At 43.7% G+C, this 23,477-nt stretch overlaps 1 protein-coding gene across 1 annotated transcript in view; it reads right to left on the reverse strand.

Annotated features, from left to right (window-relative positions):
- Window positions 1-23,477, reverse strand: part of CNTN4 (contactin 4) — a 515,944-nt gene that overhangs the window by 74,886 nt on the left and 417,581 nt on the right. Inside the window, exon 11 of the mRNA XM_006897086.1 lies at window positions 3,253-3,380. Within this exon, the coding sequence (XP_006897148.1) occupies window positions 3,253-3,380 (128 nt within the window). The remainder of the gene's footprint in view (window positions 1-3,252; window positions 3,381-23,477) is intronic.

The raw sequence follows: 23,477 nt of genomic DNA on the forward strand, positions 1-23,477 counted from the left end.
GAGAAGCATTTATCATTAATTTAAAACCCAAGCCGACCACTGTCAAGTCAATTTCTACTCACAGCCTTCATCCTCCGTGGGGTTATCTGAGGCTGTAAATCTTTATGCGCAGAGGCTGCCCATCTTAATCCTGTGGTGTGACTGATAGATTCAAACCAGTGAAGTTTACCCCAACACACTATTCACCACCAGAGCTTCCATCATAATTTAATGGGAAAAGATTTTGAGTGATCCTAGTTTACCAAATGAACCCAGTAAGCCAATGCCAAATAACATAAAATCTAGGATGGGATAAATATAGAGTGCTCACCAGCAGTGTTCACAGCTATGGGGCACTGACGCTGAGCCCTGGGCACAGCTCCTGGGGAAGCGCTCTGTACTATCACTTACGTAGTGGGGTGTACACTGCCTCTTTCCCTGTGCACTGCAAACAGAGCTTACTTAGTTGCGTCACTTTACCTTTTCTGTCAAAGTGCAAATCCTCTTTGACTTTGTGTTAGCATTAAAAAAAAAAAAAGCCAACATCTTTCATAAAAGCAAAGGGGTCTAAAGTCAACTATCTGAAGACAGAAGGCCCTGGGCTAAGCTTTGCACACTGAGGTGTTTACAATCTTCTGGGATCTTCTGTACTGCAGGCTCTGTTCTCTTTGTTAACCATTCCCACGGCTTGGGGTGAAAACTTTGGAAATGTTCACTTCACTGAGATCTAGGATACCTTTGGGCAACATTTCACCCCAAGTTAGTCCATGACTCCAAACCCCATAAGGCCTATTATATTAAAAACTGTGCACACATACAGAGACTCATCTTCACATACAGACACTACTTTACAACTTTCAAGGCATCATCATTAGTGCATTATTTTGCCCAAGATGTTTCAGTGTATCTTCGTGTTTCTTTTTTTTTTAATACCCAGAAAGGTACACTCCCAGATACTAAGATTTATCAGATACCAACAGTTGATTAACGGGCATTAGACGTATCTAATGTGTACTTAACAGTGTTGACTTATATACAAATTCAACTTAAACACAGACTTAGCAATGGAACCATGAAGATGATGTCTGTCTTTGTATAGTGTATAATGTGCTGTTGACACATGTCCAATCACAGTGTGGCCTATTTCACAAAATAGATCATGGATGCTAAGTGATGCTGGTCTGTACAGGAATAGCTAGGTAGCAGGGATGGCTAAGCAGTTGCTTTCTGGCCTAAAGGATGAAGCATTAACCCACGAGTGTCACACAGGTGAGACCTGGAGATCAACATTGGAAAACCTTGAAAATGGAGTCATTCTACTCTGCATGTGGGGCCAACAGGAGCCAGAAACGGCTTCACAAAAACTAATAACAACAATCGAGCTACAATAAAAACAACAACACAACACCTGCTAATAGTTTCAAGGTACCAGGCATGATGCTAATAAGCTCTTATCATGTGTTAACTCATTTGGTGATTAATACAGCTCTGTAAGGTTGGCATTTCAATTATTCCCATAGAGTTTAATTATCGTATTCAGGGTCACAGAGCTAGCCAGTGGGAGAAATGTGATTTACACTAAACTCTCTCTTACTCTGGACCCTGGTCCCTTAATCACTTCCTAGATTCCTCCCTAGAATTCTCCGCATGGCTAACAAATAATCAGTGAAGGAGGATTGGTCCAGCTCTGTTGCTGACCAGCTCTGAAGCCCTGGGGTTCCTCTTGGTCCAGGCTGACCATTAAGGTCCTTTATAGTGGAAACACCTAGTACCTTAACAAAGGGCTCTACCTGGCCTTTTGTGTACAAACTTTATCTGTCCTCTTTCTCATTTGCCCGTGGGGAGAGTGAGCAAAGAGCCTGTCGAACCCACTCTCCAGTGAGACACTCCGGAGACTCAAAGTTCTGTGCAGGGGCCGGAGGCAGGCCAGACACACACCCACCGCTGACCTTTGCCTGCCTGAGGTGTTCACGACAGAAAGCTTCCCAGACCACATCCGCTCTGCAAGCTGACAATGAGCCTGCGCTAGGTAATTAGGTGAATTTTATCTTTCTTCCAACTGAATCACACGACACAGACACACATTTTCTGTGGATGTTTCTACCTGCTTTAGGTCACCTTATTTTCACTGCAGATGCTGCAAATGGAAAAGGGAAGATCACATTATGACTCATCTGTATCTATTATCCAGACATAGAGAAGATGACTGAAAAGAAAAATTCCTCACAAGGAGGAAAGAACCAACTAGAAGCACATCTCCAAACCCACTGCCGCTGGACTGGCTGTGACAGAGACCTCATCCCACAGGGAGCACGGCCCAGGGCTTCCCAGGCCCCGGCTCTCCCTGGAGCAACTGGTGGGCTGGAACTGCTACCCTTCCCGCTTTATCAGGACACCACCATGGTAGTACAAGTAGAACAAAGAACTGAGATTCCTGTGTTCAAGTCCTGCTTTTGCTCCTGCAGACCTTGAGAAAAGAGACTTTGAGAAAGGTCACCTGAGGCTTGGCTTCCTCAATGAAGCTGTCTCCAAGGTGACTTTGACTCAAAACACCTAAGGCCCAGCAAGGCACAAAGCAAGAGCCATGCAAATGAAGAGCTTTTCCTTAACCACTCTTACGAAACACTTCAGCCAATCTCATCACCTGACACTGGAACATTCTCCTATTATGTGCTATGCTGAGGATATAAAGGACATTCTGTCATAAGCCATAAAGCACCCAGGCTAAGGGATGTGAAAATTTGATTTCCTCAAAACGTACAAGGTTGGCTGGATGGCTAAACCAAGTGACAGAGGTGACCCTTTGTTAGGGTAATAATCCAGAGAGGCATATCTCTGAGTAAGTGGAGCAGTTCTGAAAAATCAGCAATGTCACTATTTAAACAATGTTTGCTAAAAATAGTATTTGAGTCTGGGGTTTTTAATTTGTTAGCACATTGTTGCTAGACATGAATTTAAAATCTCTAGAGACTTGAAGGAAATTTAATTAAAGGAGCGAAGATAACATTAGTTACAATACTACAATAGGTAGAATGGCTGTAATTCTCAAAATTGTATTAGATGATTCGGAAATAAGATAGCCTTTCAATCATATTCATTACCCACAGTTGGCCAAGAATTATTAATCATATCATGTTTGCCGTGATGAATTAATTTAGCAACCCAGTGATATCTGCACAGATTGATATGAACGGTGCCACTTGTCTGGGAAGCACTGGTAGGAATATTGGCACGTATACGGTTAGGCGAATTCTTCCAGTTAGCTCTTCCTACCTTTCACCACCAAGTTCCCAGTACTACTGGCAGTTCCGAAATGGTTGCTGGCTATGCAGGTGTAACTCCCGGCATCTGCCTTGGTTACGTTGAGGATTCTGAGGCTTCCATCTTCAGAAATGAGAATTCTGAAATCAAAACAAATATACCAACAGTGGTAAGTCTATTTCACATGACTTACTGGGAATTATTTGTCTTCTTTCAGACCGCATGTCATGGACGTTTGGATCATTTAACAGTTTCATCTTTATTTAAAGATGCCCTGTTAGCGTGGGACGGGAGGTATCAGGCTGCCAATGGAAAGATCTGCAGATTGAACCCACCAGTGACTCAACAGATAAAGATGGACACCAGCCTCCCACAAGGATTCATAGGCCTGGAATCCTGGGAGAGGGCCATTAGGAGTCAGGGACTTGATAGCAGTAAAGTTTTGTTTGTTTCAATCTTTATTAACAGTGTTTGTCAACATCAATACAAGTATAATTAAGATATGTCACTTGCTAAGTGTTTGAAATAACTCTTGTTAAAAAGCGCTTGTCAGATGCAGCAGCTGTTAGAAACATTAACCAATAAAAGGCCACTGTCGAGTTGGGTCTCCCTCATGGAGACCCTCCAGTGAATCCCAAAGCTGTAAATCTTAATGGGAGGAGTTGTCCATCACTCTCCCTTGGGGTGGTTGGCTGACTCAAACCTGCAAACTTGAGATGAGCAGCTCAACCTGGAACACAGGTGTTCCTTAGTTCCGCCTCTTTGGTGGCTCCAGCCATGTTATGCACATGGACGATTAGCATAGATAGATAATTGCAAACCAGCTAACGAGGGACACGGAGAAACATGCCTTGGTTGGCCACTTTTGGCATTTTCATGGAAAGTAGTTTTTCTTGCTAAGAGGCTCAAATTAAATGAAGCGTTACTAAGCATATGTATGTTCTGAAATATGTCAGCCAATATCGTTTTTAATGAGATGCAAGAACTGAACTTAAAAAATTAAAATATTCCACAACCTGGTGTGCCTTGCAGAATAGCAAAGATGGATCATGCATTTCTGGGCTTGCACACGGGGTGGGAATGGGGGCAGGGAGGGGACACTTCAGCTGACAGGGAAGCGAGGACAGGAAGGACTTCAGGAAATCTTGCTTTTAACAGGACAGCAGCAGAGGAGAATGAGAAGGTCCCAAGGTGAGTAACACACAGGGCTCCTCAGAGCCCCTAGGATTTCAAGGTAAGAGCTGGCTCAGCGTCTAATAGATAACACACGCCCACTTCTCCTGCCCCTCCCCCTGACGGTGAACTCTTGTCTCCCAAATCCACTCTTCAGCTATTTGCCACATGAGCTTTTAGAGACATAAACAGTATCCGGTCAATCCTCAAGTTTGGAGAGTTTCCTTTAACTCCCCCCACACTCCAAGTCCCTTCTGGGACAGACAATGCCTAACGGGCCAGGCTTCTACCCCCTTAATCACCGCACTCTTTCAAGAGCGCTTCCTGCCCTCTCATCCTCACGCATCTCTGGTGGCCTAGAGGTAAAGGAGTTGGGACACCAATCCAAAGATAGGTGGTTTGAATCTGCAGGAGGAAGATGGGAAATCTCCTCCACTGTGATTGACAGTCTCTGAAAACCTGCCAGAGGTCAGCTAGGAGCTGGTTCCAACGGTCCACAACAGTGACAAAGTGCCACAGGGCCTCCGGAGCTGCTGTCGTGTCCCTCGTGGACACTGTCTGTGCCTGCACAGTATCTGCGATGCCCCTGGCAGATGTCCTATGCTGTCCAGTCATTTCCAACCCACAGTGACCTGTAGGGCAGAGGAGAACCAGCAACCACAGAGGGTTCAAACTCACCTGGCAACTGAGTGTGTAACCTCTGTGTCACTAAAGCACCTGATTTCAATGGAGTTCCTAGTACAAGTGAGAGGTTTGAGTAGCTTGAGTCTGCCTAGCACTGAGAAGGAGAGGCAATTTCCAGAACACCAGCCCACGAGGGCCAGCGGCACAGCTGTGCTGACACGCTGTAGGTCCTCCGCCGGGTGTGGGACAAACTCCCGGGGACTGACCTGCACCCCGTCTCCCGTAATCTGGTCTCCCGCAGGCGCGCCTTCTCCTCGAGATATCTCTCTCTCCGGACTCATATTTTTTACAGTGACTTCTCATTCTACGTCTTCACTCCAAACGCAATCCAGACTTGTATTTGTGCATGTTTTCATGCTAGTTAATTAGCTTCTCTGAAGTTTCAGGTATTCTGTGATCACAGGTGGCCGAAGGCAGGGACTCCCGAGAGATATGGAAGACGAAGGACTCAGAGCTCCATCAGGCAAACAGCAAGGTGGACTGTCTCGTCCTCTCTTTTATTACAGAAGTGGGTATAGCATACAGAAAGTCAGGTACACTTTTTACAGCGTAAAGAACAACAGGAAACATCCTACCAAATCTAATGATCCCTGATTAATCGAGGCTCTGTGTTCTTTCTCTTATCTCAAGAAGGCAAATGGGTAAGTAAGTCTGATAATGTGAAGTGTTCCGGGGGAGTGCTGAGACTGTGCACACGCCACCCCCCATTCCGGGGGTCTCTCTGGTGTACTAAACCCTTTAGTGGTCAGTGACTTAAAAGAATGCTGAGGAGGATCAGCTCTTGGAACTAGATCTGGGATGTTTTCAGCCCGGATCCCCCTGAAGGTCCCTCGTTTACAAGGGTCTCAGTTGATCGGGCGCATTTCCTGGTAAGCAGACCTCTCATTGTCACTAACTGCCAGGGATCCTTCCCTTCTCTGAGGTAAGGAAGCAAGTGTATTTTGCAGCAGAACCACCTGGATGCAGAGCATGTGGTGGGCATGTCCGGGGACTGGCCAAGTAGGTCAAGATCTTGAGATAAAAATGGTCATTCAGTGTGGCCCAATCACTCACTACAAACACTGGCTTTCATGGCACTCCTAGCCATCAAGCCGGAGTGCCTCCTAGCCAAGCCTTGGTGGTGGTGGTGGTGGTGGGTGTGCGCGCGTGTGTGTGTGTGTGTGTGTGTGTGTGTGTTTCAAAGGTGGTAAATGCCATGTGAAGAAATTGCTCATCTTTCTCCCACAGAGCAGCTGGGGCACCAGAACCACCGAAGAGCTGCTGGCTTTGAGTTAATAGCACACCTTCGTCAGGACCACGTCACCAAAGCGCCTGCTGGAACAGAAGTTGTGTCAGGTATGAACAAGGGATCTAGTCAAGGCAGGAGACTTGGTGGTACAACGGTAAAACACTTAGCTGGTGACTGAGAGTCCTGGGGACCTACAGGGCAGGCCTGCTTCGTCACATAGCATCACCATCAGCTTGGAGTGACCTGAAGGCAACGGGAATGATTTGGGATTGACTCAATGACGCACGGGAACAACGCGCAGCACAGAAAGTCATGAACATCTTTGAATGCATTTGAAAAGCATAGATTTCCTTTTAAAAACACTGGACCACAAATGTGAACGGTATTTTTCGTCAAGGCTTTAGGGGATGGAGAAACTACCGTCTTTCTGAAGAACCATGCCGAGTTCCGAGCATCAAGGGGAGGCCGAGGTGACTGGGGGTGGAATTCTCACCTCCATACAGATGATCTGGTTGGTTCCACCCACCAGTGGAGGCTGTGAAACACTTCTATGATCAAAAGACTTCAGCAGAACTTCTGGACTAAGACGTGCAAGGACGAAAGCTCTGGAAACCCATTCTTCAGCAAAGAGCTGTAGGATGTGGGGTCAAATTCCAGTTCTGTCGGTTTCAGTTCTGTACCTGGAGGAAATGTAACTCCAGACTTTGTAAGTTTTGGCGTCCTTACCTATGAATGGCATGAGCCAATGATCAATCCACTGTGATGAGGGTAAGAACAGGGCTTATGAGATCCAAGCACGTTTCCTAGCATTGAGCTGGTGTCTTGTTAAGGAACCATGGTGACCCAGTGGTTAAGGGTTCTCTGTTAAACAAAAGGTCGGAGGTTCAAATCGACCAGCTGCTCCAGGGGAGAGAGAGATGTGTCAGTCAGTGTCTGTAAGGATGACCACCTTGGGAGCCCCTGGGGAAGTTCTTCTCTGGCCACAGGGTCACGAGAATTAATTCTGCAGCAGTGGGACTGCTTTTGTTTGTTTTCTTTAAGGAGCCTTGGTGGTACAGTGGTTAAGAGCTGAGCTGCTGATGGAAGGGTAGGCTGTGCACGCCTTCTTCCTAGCCAATCAACAAGACACAGAGGTGGAGGTCACCGCACCAGGCTGGCCGCCTGGGAGACCCTATGTGGTGGTGCTGTTCTGTCCTAGAGAGCTTCAGGGAGTCAGAATTCATTCAACATCACACAGTAACAACACCACCACCAACACCTTTCTTTCCTTTAAAACTCTGTGTCCTCTTCTTTAGTCATTTGTACTGAGAACTATTGGACCACATCCTCTTAATATACTTCTTTTAAGATAATAACTAAATCAGCCTTCTCTCTGTACTTTACCATTTCTGACAGTCTGAAGTCAATATAAAAATTAACTGTCATTGCAAGTCAGTACACAAGATACAGACTACACTGCCCTCTGCTCACTCATGCCTCGGACTGACAGGTAACAGTTGCTCGGTAAAGAGCATCGGACTCCACATTTGCCAAAAGTAGATGTACCAACAAACAGAATGGAGACAGAATCACCGTTACCTGAGTGGGAATTACAAACTTCCAAATCTTTGATACCAGCTAACAAAAATAGCTTTAAGGGAGTTAATCACATCCTATTTATAAAATAATCCAGCAGAAATTATGAAGTGTCGCTAGATTACAACTCACCAAATAAGGTGGCATTTCTGATTTGGAAGTGGAGACGGTTCTCCCTACACTGGAGCTCAGGGCTGGCACAGTAAACACTTCCTGGGTGAGCTGACACAGAGCATGCTGTTAAGTGCGTCGGAGTCTGTTTTCAGTCACAATGATGCTATGTGACCAGACAGAATGTCCCCACAAGCCGTGATCTTTATGGTGCAGGTCACCAGGCCTTTCCTGCACGGCTTTGGGGGTGTGTGTGGAATGCCACCCTTTGGCTAGGAGCTGAGCACTTAACCACAGCACCATCGGGGATCCATGTCAAAGCCTTAAGTCTATCAATAATTTAGACAATTTACAACACTATGCATAAGACTCCCCAAACTGGAAGCCACATCTGTATTCCCCGATATAATACCAAGAGATGTGAAGTAGCAAAACAAGGAAAACATCTGTCACTACATGACTGGGCTCTGCTCCTTGACCCCAACATTTTAATCTTGAGAAATGATTTAAGTTCTGACGGGACTTTTCAACCTTGCTTGGTGGGGTTATAGCTTGTTGACACACTACCAGTTGCTTCTCTGTTCTTGGGAGGATATTTGGCAGAGCCTCTGCTCTTTCCCACTTAACTCTAGTACTCTTCCCCAGCCAAGACTCTCCCCAGACTGCCTCCTATGTCCCCTGGAGAGAAATATTAACCATCTTAAAAACTACTGAATTTCTTTGACCATTGTGCTCAGCAGATAACCAAGGGATTGAAGGAGCTTAAAGTACACCTAGAAGCACCTTGGAAGAAAGAACGAGTGGTGTACTTCTAAGGCGTGAGCATAGAAAACCTTCTGAACACACGAAAAGATGTCCAGTATCATCAAGCACCAGAGAGAGGCAAACCACAGCAGGGCATCATTCCACTTCCAGGACGGCTGAGAAAAACAAAACAGGAAATAACAAACGCCAGCAGAGATGTTGGGGAAAATGCAGCCCTTACCCTTTGCTGGTGGGAATGCAAACGATACACAAGCGTCATGGAAAATATTGTGGTGGTTCCTCATAAACCCAAAAATAAAGTTTCCACGTGACCCAGCAAGTCTTCTTGTAGATGAAGACCCAAATGCCTTGAAAGCAGAGACGTGCACATGTGTTCAGTGTTGACGGCAGCACCATCCACAATAACCAAAATGAGTGGGTTAATAACATCAGCCATCAACAACCAATCAACAGATGAAAACATAAAGAAAACGGGGTCCATCCACACAATGCAGTATCTCTCCACGAGGAGAAATGAAATCCTGCTATAATGTGGATGGAGGTTGAGGACATTAAACTGAGTGAAGTATACATTACTTCACTTCTAAAAAATAAAACAACAGGCAAATGTGGAGACACTAAGGTTTATTAAAGGTTAGCAGGAAGGGGTTATTGCTTAGGAAGTACTGACTTTGTTCACAGTGACTAGGGGTAGCGCTACACAGCTGATTATTTTTAAATGCTGTTAACAGGCTGCACATGTATGTGTAAAAAGACTGTTGTTACATACTGTCAAACGGGAACTGACTCACAGCTGACCCTCTAGTGGGTTTATAGAGACAGTAAAAGCACAGGCGGTGAATGCCTGTCTTTCCCCCTCAGAGCAAATGGTGAATTCCAATCCACTGCCTTCTGGTTGGCAGCTTAACTCCTTACATCAAATAAACAGTTCATTTGTAAATGTTGTTGGGTAGGCATATTTACAATAAAGACAAAGTCAACAGAAATAGAGCAGCTGCCAAAGTAGCTTAGACACCACATAAAACCTCCTGGGATTTGGGTCTTTGGTTGGGAGGTTTAAGGTCATGGGGCATTCCAATTCATGGTTAGTGGTTCTATTCTATTTCCATTCCGTTCCATCCGTTCCGTTCCGTTCCGTTCCGTTCCGTTCCATTCCATTCCTAGTTCATAAGTATCTTGTTGTTTTGTGCCATCAAGTCACCTGCAACTCATAGCGACCCTATGTACAACAGCCCTAAACCTGACTCTGTCCTGTGCCAATCTTATTGTCTCCGGCATGCCTATCCTCATTACCCCAGTGACTACATCAGTCCATCTCATCAAGGGTCTTCCTCTCCTGCGCTGTCCCTCCACCCTTCCAAGCATGACGTCCCTCTCCAAGGACTGATCCCTCCTTGCAACATGTCCAAAGAATGTCAGATGGAGCTTTAGAATCCTTGCCTCCAAGGAGCAGCCTGGTTTCACCTTCTCCAGAACAAACTTGTTTGTTCTCTTAGCAGTCCATGGTACATTCAATACTCTTCTCTAGCACCACAGCTCAAAGGCAACAACTCTCCTTCTATCATCCCTAGTCACTGTCCATATCTCTGATGCATAACAAGTAATTGTAAAGACCATAACCTGTATCAGGTGCACCTTAGTCTCCAGACTGACATTGTTGCTCTTCAGTACTTTGGAGAGGTCTCTAATAGCAGACTTCCCCAATGCAATTTGTCTTCTAATTTCCTGGCTGCTGGTACCAAGAGTATTGATTCTATCTTTGGGGTATCAAAATATTGCCAGCATCCATTCAAGGCACAAAATTCATTTTTATTCACCTGAGCAATGGAGGAAGGAAATCTAGGAATAGGAGGAAGTGTGGAATGTCAGCCTCTTTGCCAGGAGATATGAAGAACCGGACAGTACCTGGATACCATTATGGAATATTTTCATCAAAGATTCTATAGAATTCTGATCAAAAGGAAGAAAACGTAGAATAGGCTTCACATTTCTACTGCACTCTGAACTTCCTCGTTTCATGGATAACCCAGAGATAATCTTTAAAACTATGCCTGGAACCTTAAAAATCAGAGAGCAGCTTAACCAGTGAACAATGTCTGCTCTGAGTATTATGCTCTTTTAAGAACTATTTACAGGAAATCAAACTGACAACTGGAAAGATTAGATATGACCTCCGAGGACCTAAGTGAATTAATTGGGAATAAAGAACACAGGAAATGAGGGAGGAGATGCTAAAAAACTAAAAGGATGCAATCAAAACCACTCGACAGGAAAATAGATAAACTGTGGAAATAGTGTATGTTCTGCTATGAATATTCTCAGCAACAATATTAAAAGTAAGAAAAAATACAGTAATGAACCAAACTAATCCCACCATTATGGGAAAAAAAGAATAATAAAAGTAAAACCAAAATACAACCCAAAACTGAAAAGGAGCACAGGTCTCTGTCCCACATAAGGTGGGCATAAGTTGGGATCAGTTTGATGGCAATGATTTTTTTCTGTTTTTAAACTTCTGGTGGCAGTCAGGCCCCGCCACTACCTTTGATAGTGAAGTAAGATAGATGAAAACTAGTCAACTGTGATGTGCTCTACAGAGGAGCCTCCAAGGTCATCCCATTCCTGGCGCTTTTCCCACTGTGTCCTCCTTTGCACGTCATTTGCATCAAAGACTCCCTCCATGGTGCTGCTGCTCCAGCTGTGGGACCCAGATCACTCTTGACAGGCTCAGCACAAGGTTCTTTACCTCTTCCCCTCCAAGTGACCTACCCAATTCCCTACAGGCTTCGTGATGCAACAAGGTGATTTAACTATGACTTTTCATATTCATTTTGAAGATTTATTTCGGTGCTTGACACTGCCTTTGTGTTTTAATCTTCATACTAATGTTTGCAAAAATATCATTAAAAAAGAGGTAAAGCTCGAGAGTGAGAATTTCAGACAGTTGATAAGGCCAGTGACACGTGTAGAAGAGGTGCCTTTGAGGAGGGAACCCCTGTGGTAGGTGATTCTGGCTCCTACGGAGTCCATGTGACAGAGGAGCCTTTCCAGCTGTGATGTCTGTGAAATTTATAGGCCATGATGTTTGTAGGACCAGGGTGCTAGGACTCTGTCCCACAGAGCTTCTGAGTGGGTCTGAATCATAAACCTTTCAATAAACCTTCTTCAAATCAGATCAGATTGCGGTGATGGTTTCATCTTCCTAGGTATAATCCAAATGTTGAGATAGGATCATATTAGAAGGAACTATTGTCCTTAGAAACTCAGCTACTTTCTTACCCAAGCAACACAGACTTTGGAACAAAATCATTTTGGCTGCAATTATGCTCTTAGGACGTAAGAGCCGTGTGCTGTTAGGGTGTCATTTCCCCTTATTTGAGATCCTGGAAGAGTGGAAGTAGCCACGTCTCAGTGGGTTGTGTGGATACATAGTTTTGGGATTTGAATAGGGTTTGGCACATAAAATGCACCATGTAGGCACCTTTGACACAAATTCTATCAAGGCAAGCGGTGCATCCTCAAACCCACTCTTTGAACATCTGTTAAGGATGTTGTTAGGATGTTGCTAGGATTGAGACAATGAGACCAGAGTTCTTCCCGTTAGGAAAATTCTGTAACATTTTAATGAAGCATTAGAATGACATCAAGAGTCCTACAGAGGGGGTAAAAAACAAAACAAAACAGCAACAACAATTCATCCAGAGATTTACTAAAAGCCTATTTACTAGGCTTTAGGATAGATATTGGGAACATGGGAGTGTGGAAGTTAGTTTCTGTTCTCAAGAAGATCATAAGAAAGCAGAAGGCCTTTAGCTGGTTTCATATCTTGCACTAACATCATGCATTCTATGCCAGAACGCATACACTTGTATAAGGGAACAGTGGCAGGGGCACTGTGGAGTTGTTTTTCACATACGTAGATCCTGTTTGAAGTTGTCTGCAGCAGCCAAATTCTACAGAGACTTGTTTGCTGGTTCTGGTGAGGATTAGGGTGGAATGCTGACTCACTAATGGGTGTGAGATGATGTTATTCGGCCTCCTATTTAAAAAACACATTTGGTCAGCAGTATGGGGCTGGAATCCAGTTTTGAAGTCGTCTGCAGCAGCCAGATTCTACAGAGGCTTGTTTGCTGGTTCTGATGAAGATTAGGATGGAATACTGACTCGCTAATAGGCTATACAAGTGTTCAGGTCTTTTGTTCATAGGGTCACTATGAGTCGTCTATGACTCGACAGCACTTAACAACAACAACAATAATGGGAGAGTTCTTTTGGCCTAGTGGAGAAAAAGTGATGTTACCAAGCCAAAGGTGGGTGATTTTAATCTGTGGCACTCAGGCCTGGTTTTAATTGTTTTTAGTCAAACATTCATCTAAGTGCTATCACACTGGTCTGTCCATTTGCTGTACAGAGGTAACTCATGGTTACTGTGAGCTAAACACTGTGACACTGATGTGTCAAATGGGATAATGGTCACCCATGGTGGACAGTGTTTGGTGGAGCTTCCTGATTAAAATAAGCTTGGAAGCAGAAGTGGTATTCACTTTGAAATGGCTTGCCTCCAGAAACTCTATGCATATGGAGAAATGACCAAAGTTATACAAGTGTTCAGGTCTTTCGTTCATAGGGTGGCTATGAGTTGTCTACTACTCTACAGCACTTAACAAAAAACAACAACAAATATGCTGAAGGGGCAGCAGGTCAGTGTAGGAGAGGATGGCCCTCAATAGGATGGACTGACATGTGACTGGAACAACGGACTTGAGCATGCCGGAGACAGAGGTGATAGCATGAGGTAGGCATGCTTTTGACATGTTGGTCACAGGGTCATTAAGAATTGCAGTTCTGAAGACCTTAGTCCCCTGCTGACTGTGGTTCAAACCTGCCCAAGGCTACCATGGCAGAAAGGCCCGCAGCTCCGCTTCCGTGAGAGTACGGCCAAGAAAGCCCACGGAGCAGCTCTGCTATCTATGACTCTGCAAGTCAAGACTTAGAATTGATCTGAAGGCAGCAGGCTTGTTCTGGTGCCACTAGAGCCCAGACTTATTTGAAGAAGCAACTGTGTAAATCTGGGCTTGCTAAGCGTGTAAGGTGGGACTCTGCAGATGTGGCCAGTCATCCAGCCCAGCTTACAGAGGAGGAGTGTCTCATAGAAGCTAGCACAAAGGCAAAGCACCCAAGAGGAACAGAGACACAGAGCGAAGACACAGACTTACAATGCCTGTGAGCCTCGAGTTTCATCCAGGTCTGAAAACAACACTGTCCCTCGGATGTCCTGGTGAGAGGAATCAGCTATTTACCATGGGATGACTTGGACTTTCAGTTCTTGCAACTGGAAGAGTTCAATGTCTTCAAGACATCACAGAATGCGGTCAGTTGACAGGAACAATGAAGGAGCGAGAGAAGGGAATGGAGCCTGCAGATGTTGTGACGATTCATCTACAGCACGTGTCTGACGCTCTAGCTGTCATGCGGGAGTAACCACAGGCGCTGAGCACTGAAGAACGGACCAGCTCTTTCTTCATACACAGCAGTCTCATAAACTTTTGGTTATTTATTTCTGCATATAAATGTTAGGCATACAACTTGGCCTGCTGCTTTTAATTTGCTTTATAGGATTTTTATGAGCAAGGAACTAGCTATAAAACTAGCCCTTGGTTGTGGAGTGTTAATTTGAACTAATTCTAGGAGTTATTGAAACAAAACCCAAAACTAATCTTAGATATTGTTTCCATTCACATTGATGGAATACCAGCTTAAGCAAACGGATAACAAATGAATATATTGTAAGTCATTTTTTCCATAAATATATTTCCTGAACCTGGTCCAGAGATTGTTTTATTTATGTTTCTGTTTCTTGATAAGATTTCAAAGTTTCTTTTGTGCTTCATTTCACCTTATTTTTTCTGACTATAAAAATCACCTGCAACTTTCAGCTTGATATTGAATATCAGAGCTCTTCCTAATTCTCATGAATAGTGACAGAATTAGATGAAGTGTAAATGCATTTCTGGCCTAGAGCAGGTTTGCACTGACCTACCTGTGGGCTCTTTTAAATCATTGATAGTATCTGAGAAAAGCCAAAGATGATAAAGAAGCAAGGAGCAAAAGAAAGAGTGACACAGGACTTCATTTTCCCAATATGACAAGAGGTCACCTAATTCACAACACAGTAAATTACCCCTAGTGCGCGGAGCAGAGCTCCCCAACCTTGGTTGATTTCAGGCCCACAGAGGATCGGAGCGTATCTGGAATTATGAGATAAATCCAATCTCTTTCTTAATATAAGACTCTGGGTTACAGCTATTGAAGAGCTGACCTTGTCAGTCCTATAAATCAAAACCAGTCTGGGGACTCGGGACCTTTAAAAGTGCTGAGCTGTAATTTTTGGGGCTTTAGTAGCAGATGACAAAAACTGCCAACTCCACAAAATTCCAGCACCCTGAAGAGAAGGGTGGTCCCCAAATGGGAACCTGGGGTCTTCTGAGCAGTGGTGTGTAGAAGCTCAATGGCTTGGACGTGGTGCGTTCTTGATTGCCATCAACTCATGGAAAAATGTTCTTCCTAAGGAAATAATTTTGTGACACAGTCTAGAAAATGACCTCTCCCATTGTGTAAAGGGGGACTTAAAAATAGTCCTGACCACTTTGCTTGGGATCAAAATAGACAATCCTGGACAGAGCAGAAGAAAAATGCAAGACAAGATGAAAAATCAGAAAAAGTTCATATTTATGGGTCTGATAAAGGCATAAAGGACCTATACGATGATGATCCTTGCAAACTACAACTGAAACTACCCCAGGGATCCACCTTCAGCCATGCACTGCTCTCCCCCTCCTGAGAAACCGCTCATCAGAAAAATCAATTGTGTGAGACTCAAAGGGTAGCAATTCCCCAAAAAGCTCAGATGTCCAGCAAGAATAGAAAGTTCAACAAGACAACAAACCCAAAAGCTGGTGAGGTTGTGGAGAAATTGACACTGTTATTCACTGCTGGTGGGAGTGTAAAATGGTACAGCCACTATGGAAGGCCATCTGGCACTTTCTCAAAAAGGTACAAATAAACATACCATATCAGAGCCACGATTCAAATAGATATATGCACACCCGTGTTTACTGGTACATTATTCACAAAAGCAAAGCAAAGAGATGGAAACAACTCAAGTGTCCCCAAAACAAATGAATGGATAGAAAAACTACAGTATATTCACACAATGGATTATTAGGCAGCGTTGAAAATCAAGGAACTCAAAAAGCATTATATAACAAGGGGAAGCTTGGAGAACATTATGCTGAGTGAAATATCTCAGTCACAAAAGGACAAATACTGTAAAGCACCACTGCTATCAAATAAGACAGACAGGGTGAGATTGGCAGAGAATGTGAAGAGTGGACAGATAATGATCACTGTAGTAGAACAGACGAGGGGGCGAACTGTCTGAAAGGAATGCACAGTTAGGCATTATACATATGACAATCTGGGACAAAGGATGCATTGTTGGGTGGGTGGGGAGGGAAGGAGGAAAATGTGCAACAACGAACGAATGAAAATTCAACTTATCTGTAAACCTGCATTAAAATCACAATAAAGTTTTAAAAAACATAAACAAGAAATACAGACACACACACACACACACATATATATATGTATAAAGCAAAGCTCTGATGGTAGGAAAAGCAGGCTGGAAAGACCAACGGACACAGGGAACCCACGGAGGAAGTGGGTAGAATATTGCTACACGGAAGGGGTTATAATTATGTCATGAAATAAATATGTATAAGTTGTTGAATGGGAAGCAAATTTGCTCTGTATCTTTCACCCAGACTACAATAAAATATGAAAAGAAAAACAGACACTGTCTGCTAAAATCAGAAAGCAAAATACAAATGGTATTCTAAATATAAAATTTAAAAAATACCTCCTGAAAAAAAACTCTATTTTGATAAATCTAGAAAATTGGTGGCCTAGTGGTAAGAAACTGTGTGGCAATCCTAAAGGTATGCAGTTTGAATTCAGCAATTGCCAGTGGAGGAAAAATGCACAATCTCCTCCTTTACAATTAAATGTGTTTGAAAACCATTAGAGGGTCAGTTACGAGTCAATCCCAGCTCAAAGGCGTACAGTAACAACACAAGGTAACAACCACGCACGAAAAAGAAAACTTTTTTCTTGTCTATCAGTAGTAAAAAAAAATCATTCTTTTCACACACAAAAAGGAAATTTAGAGTGGTTAAATACTCAAATTTTAAATAAGTTTTAGTATTGTTAGGTTACAATGGGCTCATTTACATTAATACGTAGTTAAATCAATCTTGAAGGGTCATAACAGTTTCTCTTTTCTTTGATAATGGATAGGCTAAATTTTATATTTAATTTAGAACTTCTATAATTTAGAAGTTAGATAAAAGAGGTGTATGCACGTCACAATGGCAACTTCTGGTTTCCTACACCATGCTGAATGGAAGCTGAACTCCTGCTTGGGAGAGCTGCGTTTACCTTGAGTTAACAGGAATACAACTCCCAGGAAATGGTCCAAATGTTGGAGGAGTACAGACATGTCAAGGAAGAAATGAAGATAAAGATCTGTATATTCAGCCCATGAACAAAAGCGTCAGCCCATGACTGACAGTGAATTAACTGAGCTGTCCTGGCCTTGTGCCAGTGGAGGCAGAAAAAAAGCTGGGCAGATGCCTTGGCATGAGTGGACTCCAGGCACCGGGTATCTGACAGCAAGTGATGCTCCAACTTTGCTCTCAAGGGGAACAGAGGAACTGGTTTGAATTTGTACTTCCTTGGCTATTTTAATAAAATCCTAAAGACGCTTCAACTTTTCAGTCGACTCTGCCTGGGTTTATGTATTTAATTTCAAATGAGATGAGGGTTTTGAGCCTGACTGGTGCAGTCAATGACTTGATTGTAGAAGGACTATTTTGTGGCAATGGGCAGCTTATAAACTGCCTACTGAGAGCATTAGAAGATCACTCTTTCCCATCCTAGAGAAAAAAGGGCTTCAGATTATAGGTTTAAACGAATGTCAGTGGGAAGAGACTACTCCAAGGGCAGATTCGGGTAAATCCACCATTGATCTTTCCATGTCCACTCTGATGGGCAGAAGTGGCCCTGCTGTTGAACAAGGTCACTCCTGAATAAGGCTGCTATGGGTTGGAATTGACTTGAAGGCAATGGGTTTTTTATTGAATAGACTCCCTGGTGACAAAGTTCCCTAAGAGATAATTTGCTTTCTGTTGTAAGATTCGGTTTAATAAACCCCTGAACAACTTGTGTACTTCAGCCGGCTTGAGAAGCACCCGAGGGTCATCGCCTCCTGCCCTCGCCTGGAGCACTGCTCCGGACAGAAAATAAGCTCTTGTTTGTTTAACCTGGTCTGAGCCCAGTCTCTCTTCCCATTTCTAAAACCTCATAAAAGAACTGAAAGAACTGCCTTCCTTTTGCTAAGTAGAATTTGAAGCTGATTTGAGTAGGATTACCTTTAATTGTTGTCTGTGCCCACCCCCCTCACCTGTTAGGCTGGTGGACTGAGGTGGCTTGCACGTCACTCTCTGCTGGAAGTCAAGTCACCGGTGTTTCATATACTAGCAGCACCACCTGTGTGGGTGGGTAGGAGGGTGTTTCATTAGAGCTTCCAGGCCAAGGCAGACTAGGAATAAAAGCCTGGTGGTACACTTGCAGAAATTAGCCCTTGAAAGCCTGGAGATGACATAGATGACATAGTGCCGAGACATTAGAAAACACAGCGCCTGAGAGGAGGGCTCCAGCACGCGCTTAACATGGAGATGGAATACTGTGTGGTGACGCTGCAGCAGGCGGCTGTACGCCGGTCCTCATGAGCCGGAGGGAGTCTCCTCTTACACAAATTCACAGCGTTGGAAACTTGACAGGAGGACGCTGTTAGCTACACAGGCTACTAGCTACAGGCCGCCAACAGCTCTTGGAGTCACTGGACATGGCGGACAAGGGAAATCCTTTCCTTGGGCTGTCAGAACCTTGACAGCTGAGTTTACTTGCATGCTTGGTATACACTACTGTACATGTCATGTTTGGGGACAGAAACATACAATTAAGAAAGTGCTTCTGTTGAAAATTCATGTCTCAAATTTATATTTGTAATTGATTCAGGATCACTCTGTGTGAGAGGTTTTCCCTTTTTTTCTCCCCAGAAATTGAGACCTGTGATAGTTTCTATGTAAAACTACAAAGCCATGTGAAAATGACGGGGGTGGAGAAGTAACTTTTATCAATGATCAGAATGACTAATACCAGATTTATACTAAGAAAAAGAAACTTATGAAAACCAAAAACACCCAAGAAACTGTATAGAACTCTCTTTTTGGATCTGAGCACTACTGCTGAAAGCGTAGCTTAAAATTTAAGCAGAGAACATGTGTCCTAAGAAACACTTGTAAATGATTCAGGCACGTGTGGATGACAAGCCGAACAGCAAGAATGCTGAGGGGCTGGGGGTGCGGTGGTGGGTGGGGAGGTCTACCTGGTGCACAGAACACTCTCGGTGTTACTGGATGCTTACACTGACCTCATTTGAACATCTCAACAATCCGGAGGAACGCAGGTTATGCCAATCTTACAGTTTTGAGAAAACAAGAGGACTGAATTAAAATGGAGTTAGTCAGGAAAGGTTTTGGGTTGGAACCGATTCCACATCAGTGGGGACGCTCTTTTGAGAAAGAACGTGAGCAGCTCGGTGTGGTGTGAACCCCGCAGCTCCAGGGAGGATGTGTGGGGGACTGCTCCTGGAGAGCTTTCTCGCTTCGGCAACGCTGTGGAGTCTCCAGGGCGGACTCTGTGTATGCCAGGTTTAGTTTGGTTTATATTGTGTACTGCCAAAGATCATCTGAGTACCTGGAGACGTGTAATTCCTTTTCTTTTTAAGACTTCTATTTCTGGCATGTTTCTTTCACTACATTCTGAACGAGTGGACTATCTTCCCATGGGGAGCTGGCCCTAGCACTGCACGTTCATGATCTCTGGGTCACCTGTTCTATTCACTTGACCATTAGCACAAACTGCCTGTGTACAACGACCTCACCAATGGACACGAAGATCTCCCAGAACCCAGGACAGGTACATGTTTTGCACAGCCCTTTAAGTACAAATAAGTTGGTGGCTAGAATAGAATTCCTTTAGCCTTGAAGATTTCAGAAATGGTAACGCCTACTCGTGGGGTAATGGAGAAGACTCGCTTTGTTGCAGTCAGTGAATTGATTGGGTTTCCAAGGTGAAATCACGCTGGAGGAGACTGCCCATTTTCCCCCACAGAGTCACTGGGGGATTAGAACTGCCAGAGAGGTTTGGTCTTTGGGTCAGCTTCACCACTCCCTGTGGACTAAGAGTTTTCACTTTTTCGGGGGCAGGAAGTGTACACAGGTGAGTGACCCCTTTAAGAACCTGTTACAGAGGCTATTTCCTTCCAGAAAATGCACTTAGTTTAGGATATCCTAATGAGGCACTCTGAAGTCCCCCTTAGGAGTCCCAGTAGCACAATGGCTTAAATGTTCAGCTGCTAAATGAAAAGGTCAAGAGTTCAAATCTACCAGCTTCCTCCACAGGAGAACGACATGGGAGTCTGCTTTTGTAATAATTTCCATGGTAGGAAGCCCTAGGGGGCAGCTCTAGTCTGCCTTCTTTGTCAGCATCAACTCAGTGGAAAGGGGGTTTTCTATTGTTTGAAAGATCCACTAGAGTGAAGTCGTGACTCACTGTGGAATTCTTGCCCTCGGTCCAGGAGAACAGGATTAATTCCTGGCCAGTGGGTCAGTGGAGGCTGTCACAGTGCCGCTGTGACGCTGAACAGGTCCAGCACAGCTTTCTGGCTCAGATGGCCTGGAAAGAAAGGCGGGAAAAATCCACCCAAACTCCTATGGATCTCAACAGTCCCTTCCCCACTGCCTCACGCTGCAGTGAGCTAGGGTTCAACTCGATGGGAACTAACAACAACAAAACCCTTTTACAAGTTCCACATCACAAAAAGGCAGAGAGAACTCATGCACTAGGGTGAGCAGAGATGCAACCCCCAATTCTACTCACGTAGGCATTTAAGTCGTGCCTACTCTTTTCTGTGAGGCTTCACATAAATCCTATGTACCGAGTTTGAGTTCTCAGGAGAATGATCTCCAAGTGCTCTGTACTCTTATACCTATTTTGCACAGGACAAATTTCCAGGACCAGCCTGAGTGCTGTCTCCTCTTGACAAAGACTCAATCAAGCTTCATGTGAAAAATGTAGAAGGAGTTGGTCGTTGTAGCTATTTCTGTCTTCCTCACATTGAAAGAAAGTTCCTTTTTGTCAAGAAAGAGTCTTTATACCTTCCAGACAAATCATCTACAAAAGAAGTGTGAAGACACCCAGGTAATGGTTCCAATAAATAATTCCCATGATGACAGAACATTTAAGGAATTGATAAATGGGTCCTCACCTATTTAATAGCCAAAATCTGGAAGGACCTTTTTCTAATTCCAAGGGGAAGTTGCTGACAGGAAAAGTGAAAAGCTTAAGGGAGAACAGGAAGTTCTCATTATTAAAAGTGTCTGGGTCCTCGGGCAGAGAGTGGTTTTTTTAGCTATGTCAGTAAGAAAGGGAGCTTGATAGGGATGGGGCAACTGAAGAGAACAGAGCATTGTGAACTTTGGTAAAGAAAAGGACAGGATAAAAACACAACATACTGTATTCCTATGTCTAGCACTTTTTTTTTAGGTGGTTTGGCAATAAGGAGTTGTGCTGCCAATCAAAATGCAAGGGGTTCTAATCCACCAGGTGCTCCCAGAAAGGAAAAACAAAGTGCACTCTTTCCACTTGGGATTTATAGCCTTCGAATTGCAAACACAGCAGCAGCTTTCAGTCACTTCCACTTTGGTGGCAATGAGTAAAAGAATGAGCACTATTCTAGAGAGAGAGCTCTGGTGGCTTAGCTCCTAAAAGTTCTTCTGTTGACCCAGTGATTTAAATTTACCAGCTGATCTTTAGGAGGAGATGGGAAATCTCTTGTGTGATTTACAGCTTTGGGGACCCATGGGAAGGTTAGCTAGGAGCCAGAACTCACCTGACACCAAAGACAGAGGGTCCAAAGCAAGCAGCTTGGCCAAGGGTGTTCAATATTTCAGGTCAAGTAGTAGAGAACTGTTGGATACAACTTATACTAGTCAGATAAGGAACGAACAGATTGTAAGTTTCTTTTGGGGAGTATATGCCTATGTACATGTACCCAGAGGAAAGAAGAAAGGAGAGAGAAAAAAAAAGAGAGAGAGAGAGAAATAAAGGGCAAATACGATTTTTATTATTCATGATTTACAGAGATATATGAGAGAATTGTACCCCTATGTCTAGCACTTTTTTTAGGTGGCTTGGCAATAAGGATTTATGCTGCCAATCAAAATGCAAGGGGTTCTAATCCACCAGGTGCTCCCAGAAAGGAAAAACAAAGTGCACTCTTCAAAGTGCAAATTCACGGTTTTAAAAGAGGTAACCTGAATAATAAGTGAGTTAGGAATGCTCACTTTGTACAGGAAAATAAAGTTGAAAAGAACATGAAACATCTGGAGGTCTGAATGCTTAACCAGCAGTCCCGGGGAGCGAGGCATGAATCAGCACAAGGCCAGGGAGGGGGACGCTTGCCACAATGTTGGAGTTCATAATCTCCACCTCGGGAAAGGGGCCCAACACTTAAGGCTTTCATCGCTCCTGTTTACAACTCAATTTGCAAATTCTTACAGTCAAATCACAGTTGGATAAGGAAGGACTAATTTCCTGTCAAGAACAAAAACTTTAAAAAGTCACTAGAAGAGCTAAAATTTTCCACCAACAATTTTCCATTTGTGAATTTACATAAAAAATTTACTTTCAAAATAGAAATTTCTCTTTTGCAATCTGTCATAGTGGTCAATAGTTTAAAGTATCCATTCCTCCTGAATTATTTATTGCAGAGTCTGGAATTCTAGTTATTGTTTTGATAGTCATGTGTAAAGGTCTGTATAGTTTAGGGGGAAAAAAAACCCCTTCGAAATACAAATTACAAAGAGTGATGTTCCTTTCCAGTTTATGTGATACCTTTGAATTAATTCCAGATCACACACAGGGTAAGTCTTATGAGGAAAGGGATTTAAGAAAGATCAATTTCACATCTATTGAGAAAGGTCCTACACACTGGAAGAGCTGCTGTAATCCATCTGTGAGTTCTGAAGTTCACTTGGCCTTTAACCATTACACACCCTTGTGGTCTCTCAGACAGGCTAATAATGTTCCCCTCTGTCCACAAGAAGACGGTATTGGGAGGTTCTTACACATGCGTATGTTTGTGTTACAGCCTCCACGGTCTTTCCCCATTTTGATACATTTCTTTAGTTGTTTAATGATAAATTTCAAAGTATAAAATGATAGAATCTGATATTTATCTTACTTTTGAGCAGGAGAGAGCGAGAGGAGAGAAAAGAAGAGAGGAGAAGAGAGGAGAAGAGATCAAGATCACATTGTAACCAACTTCCAAGAAGCTTAAAAGTGATTTTCTTGTGAGGAGAAATCTGTACATGCCCACAGATTTTGCACTTGCTTCAGCTGCTGACAAGCCATTTTTGGAACCATTCTTGAGATTAGCACAGAAAAACAGCAAATGCAATCTCAGCTTATTTGTTCCAGCTGATACCATCTGAACAGACGCCCAAAGGCACAGGCT

This window comes from Elephantulus edwardii, unplaced genomic scaffold, assembly GCF_000299155.1.
Source record: "Elephantulus edwardii isolate Elephantulus edwardi_28Jun2011 unplaced genomic scaffold, EleEdw1.0 scaffold00200, whole genome shotgun sequence".
Taxonomy (NCBI): domain Eukaryota; kingdom Metazoa; phylum Chordata; class Mammalia; order Macroscelidea; family Macroscelididae; genus Elephantulus; species Elephantulus edwardii.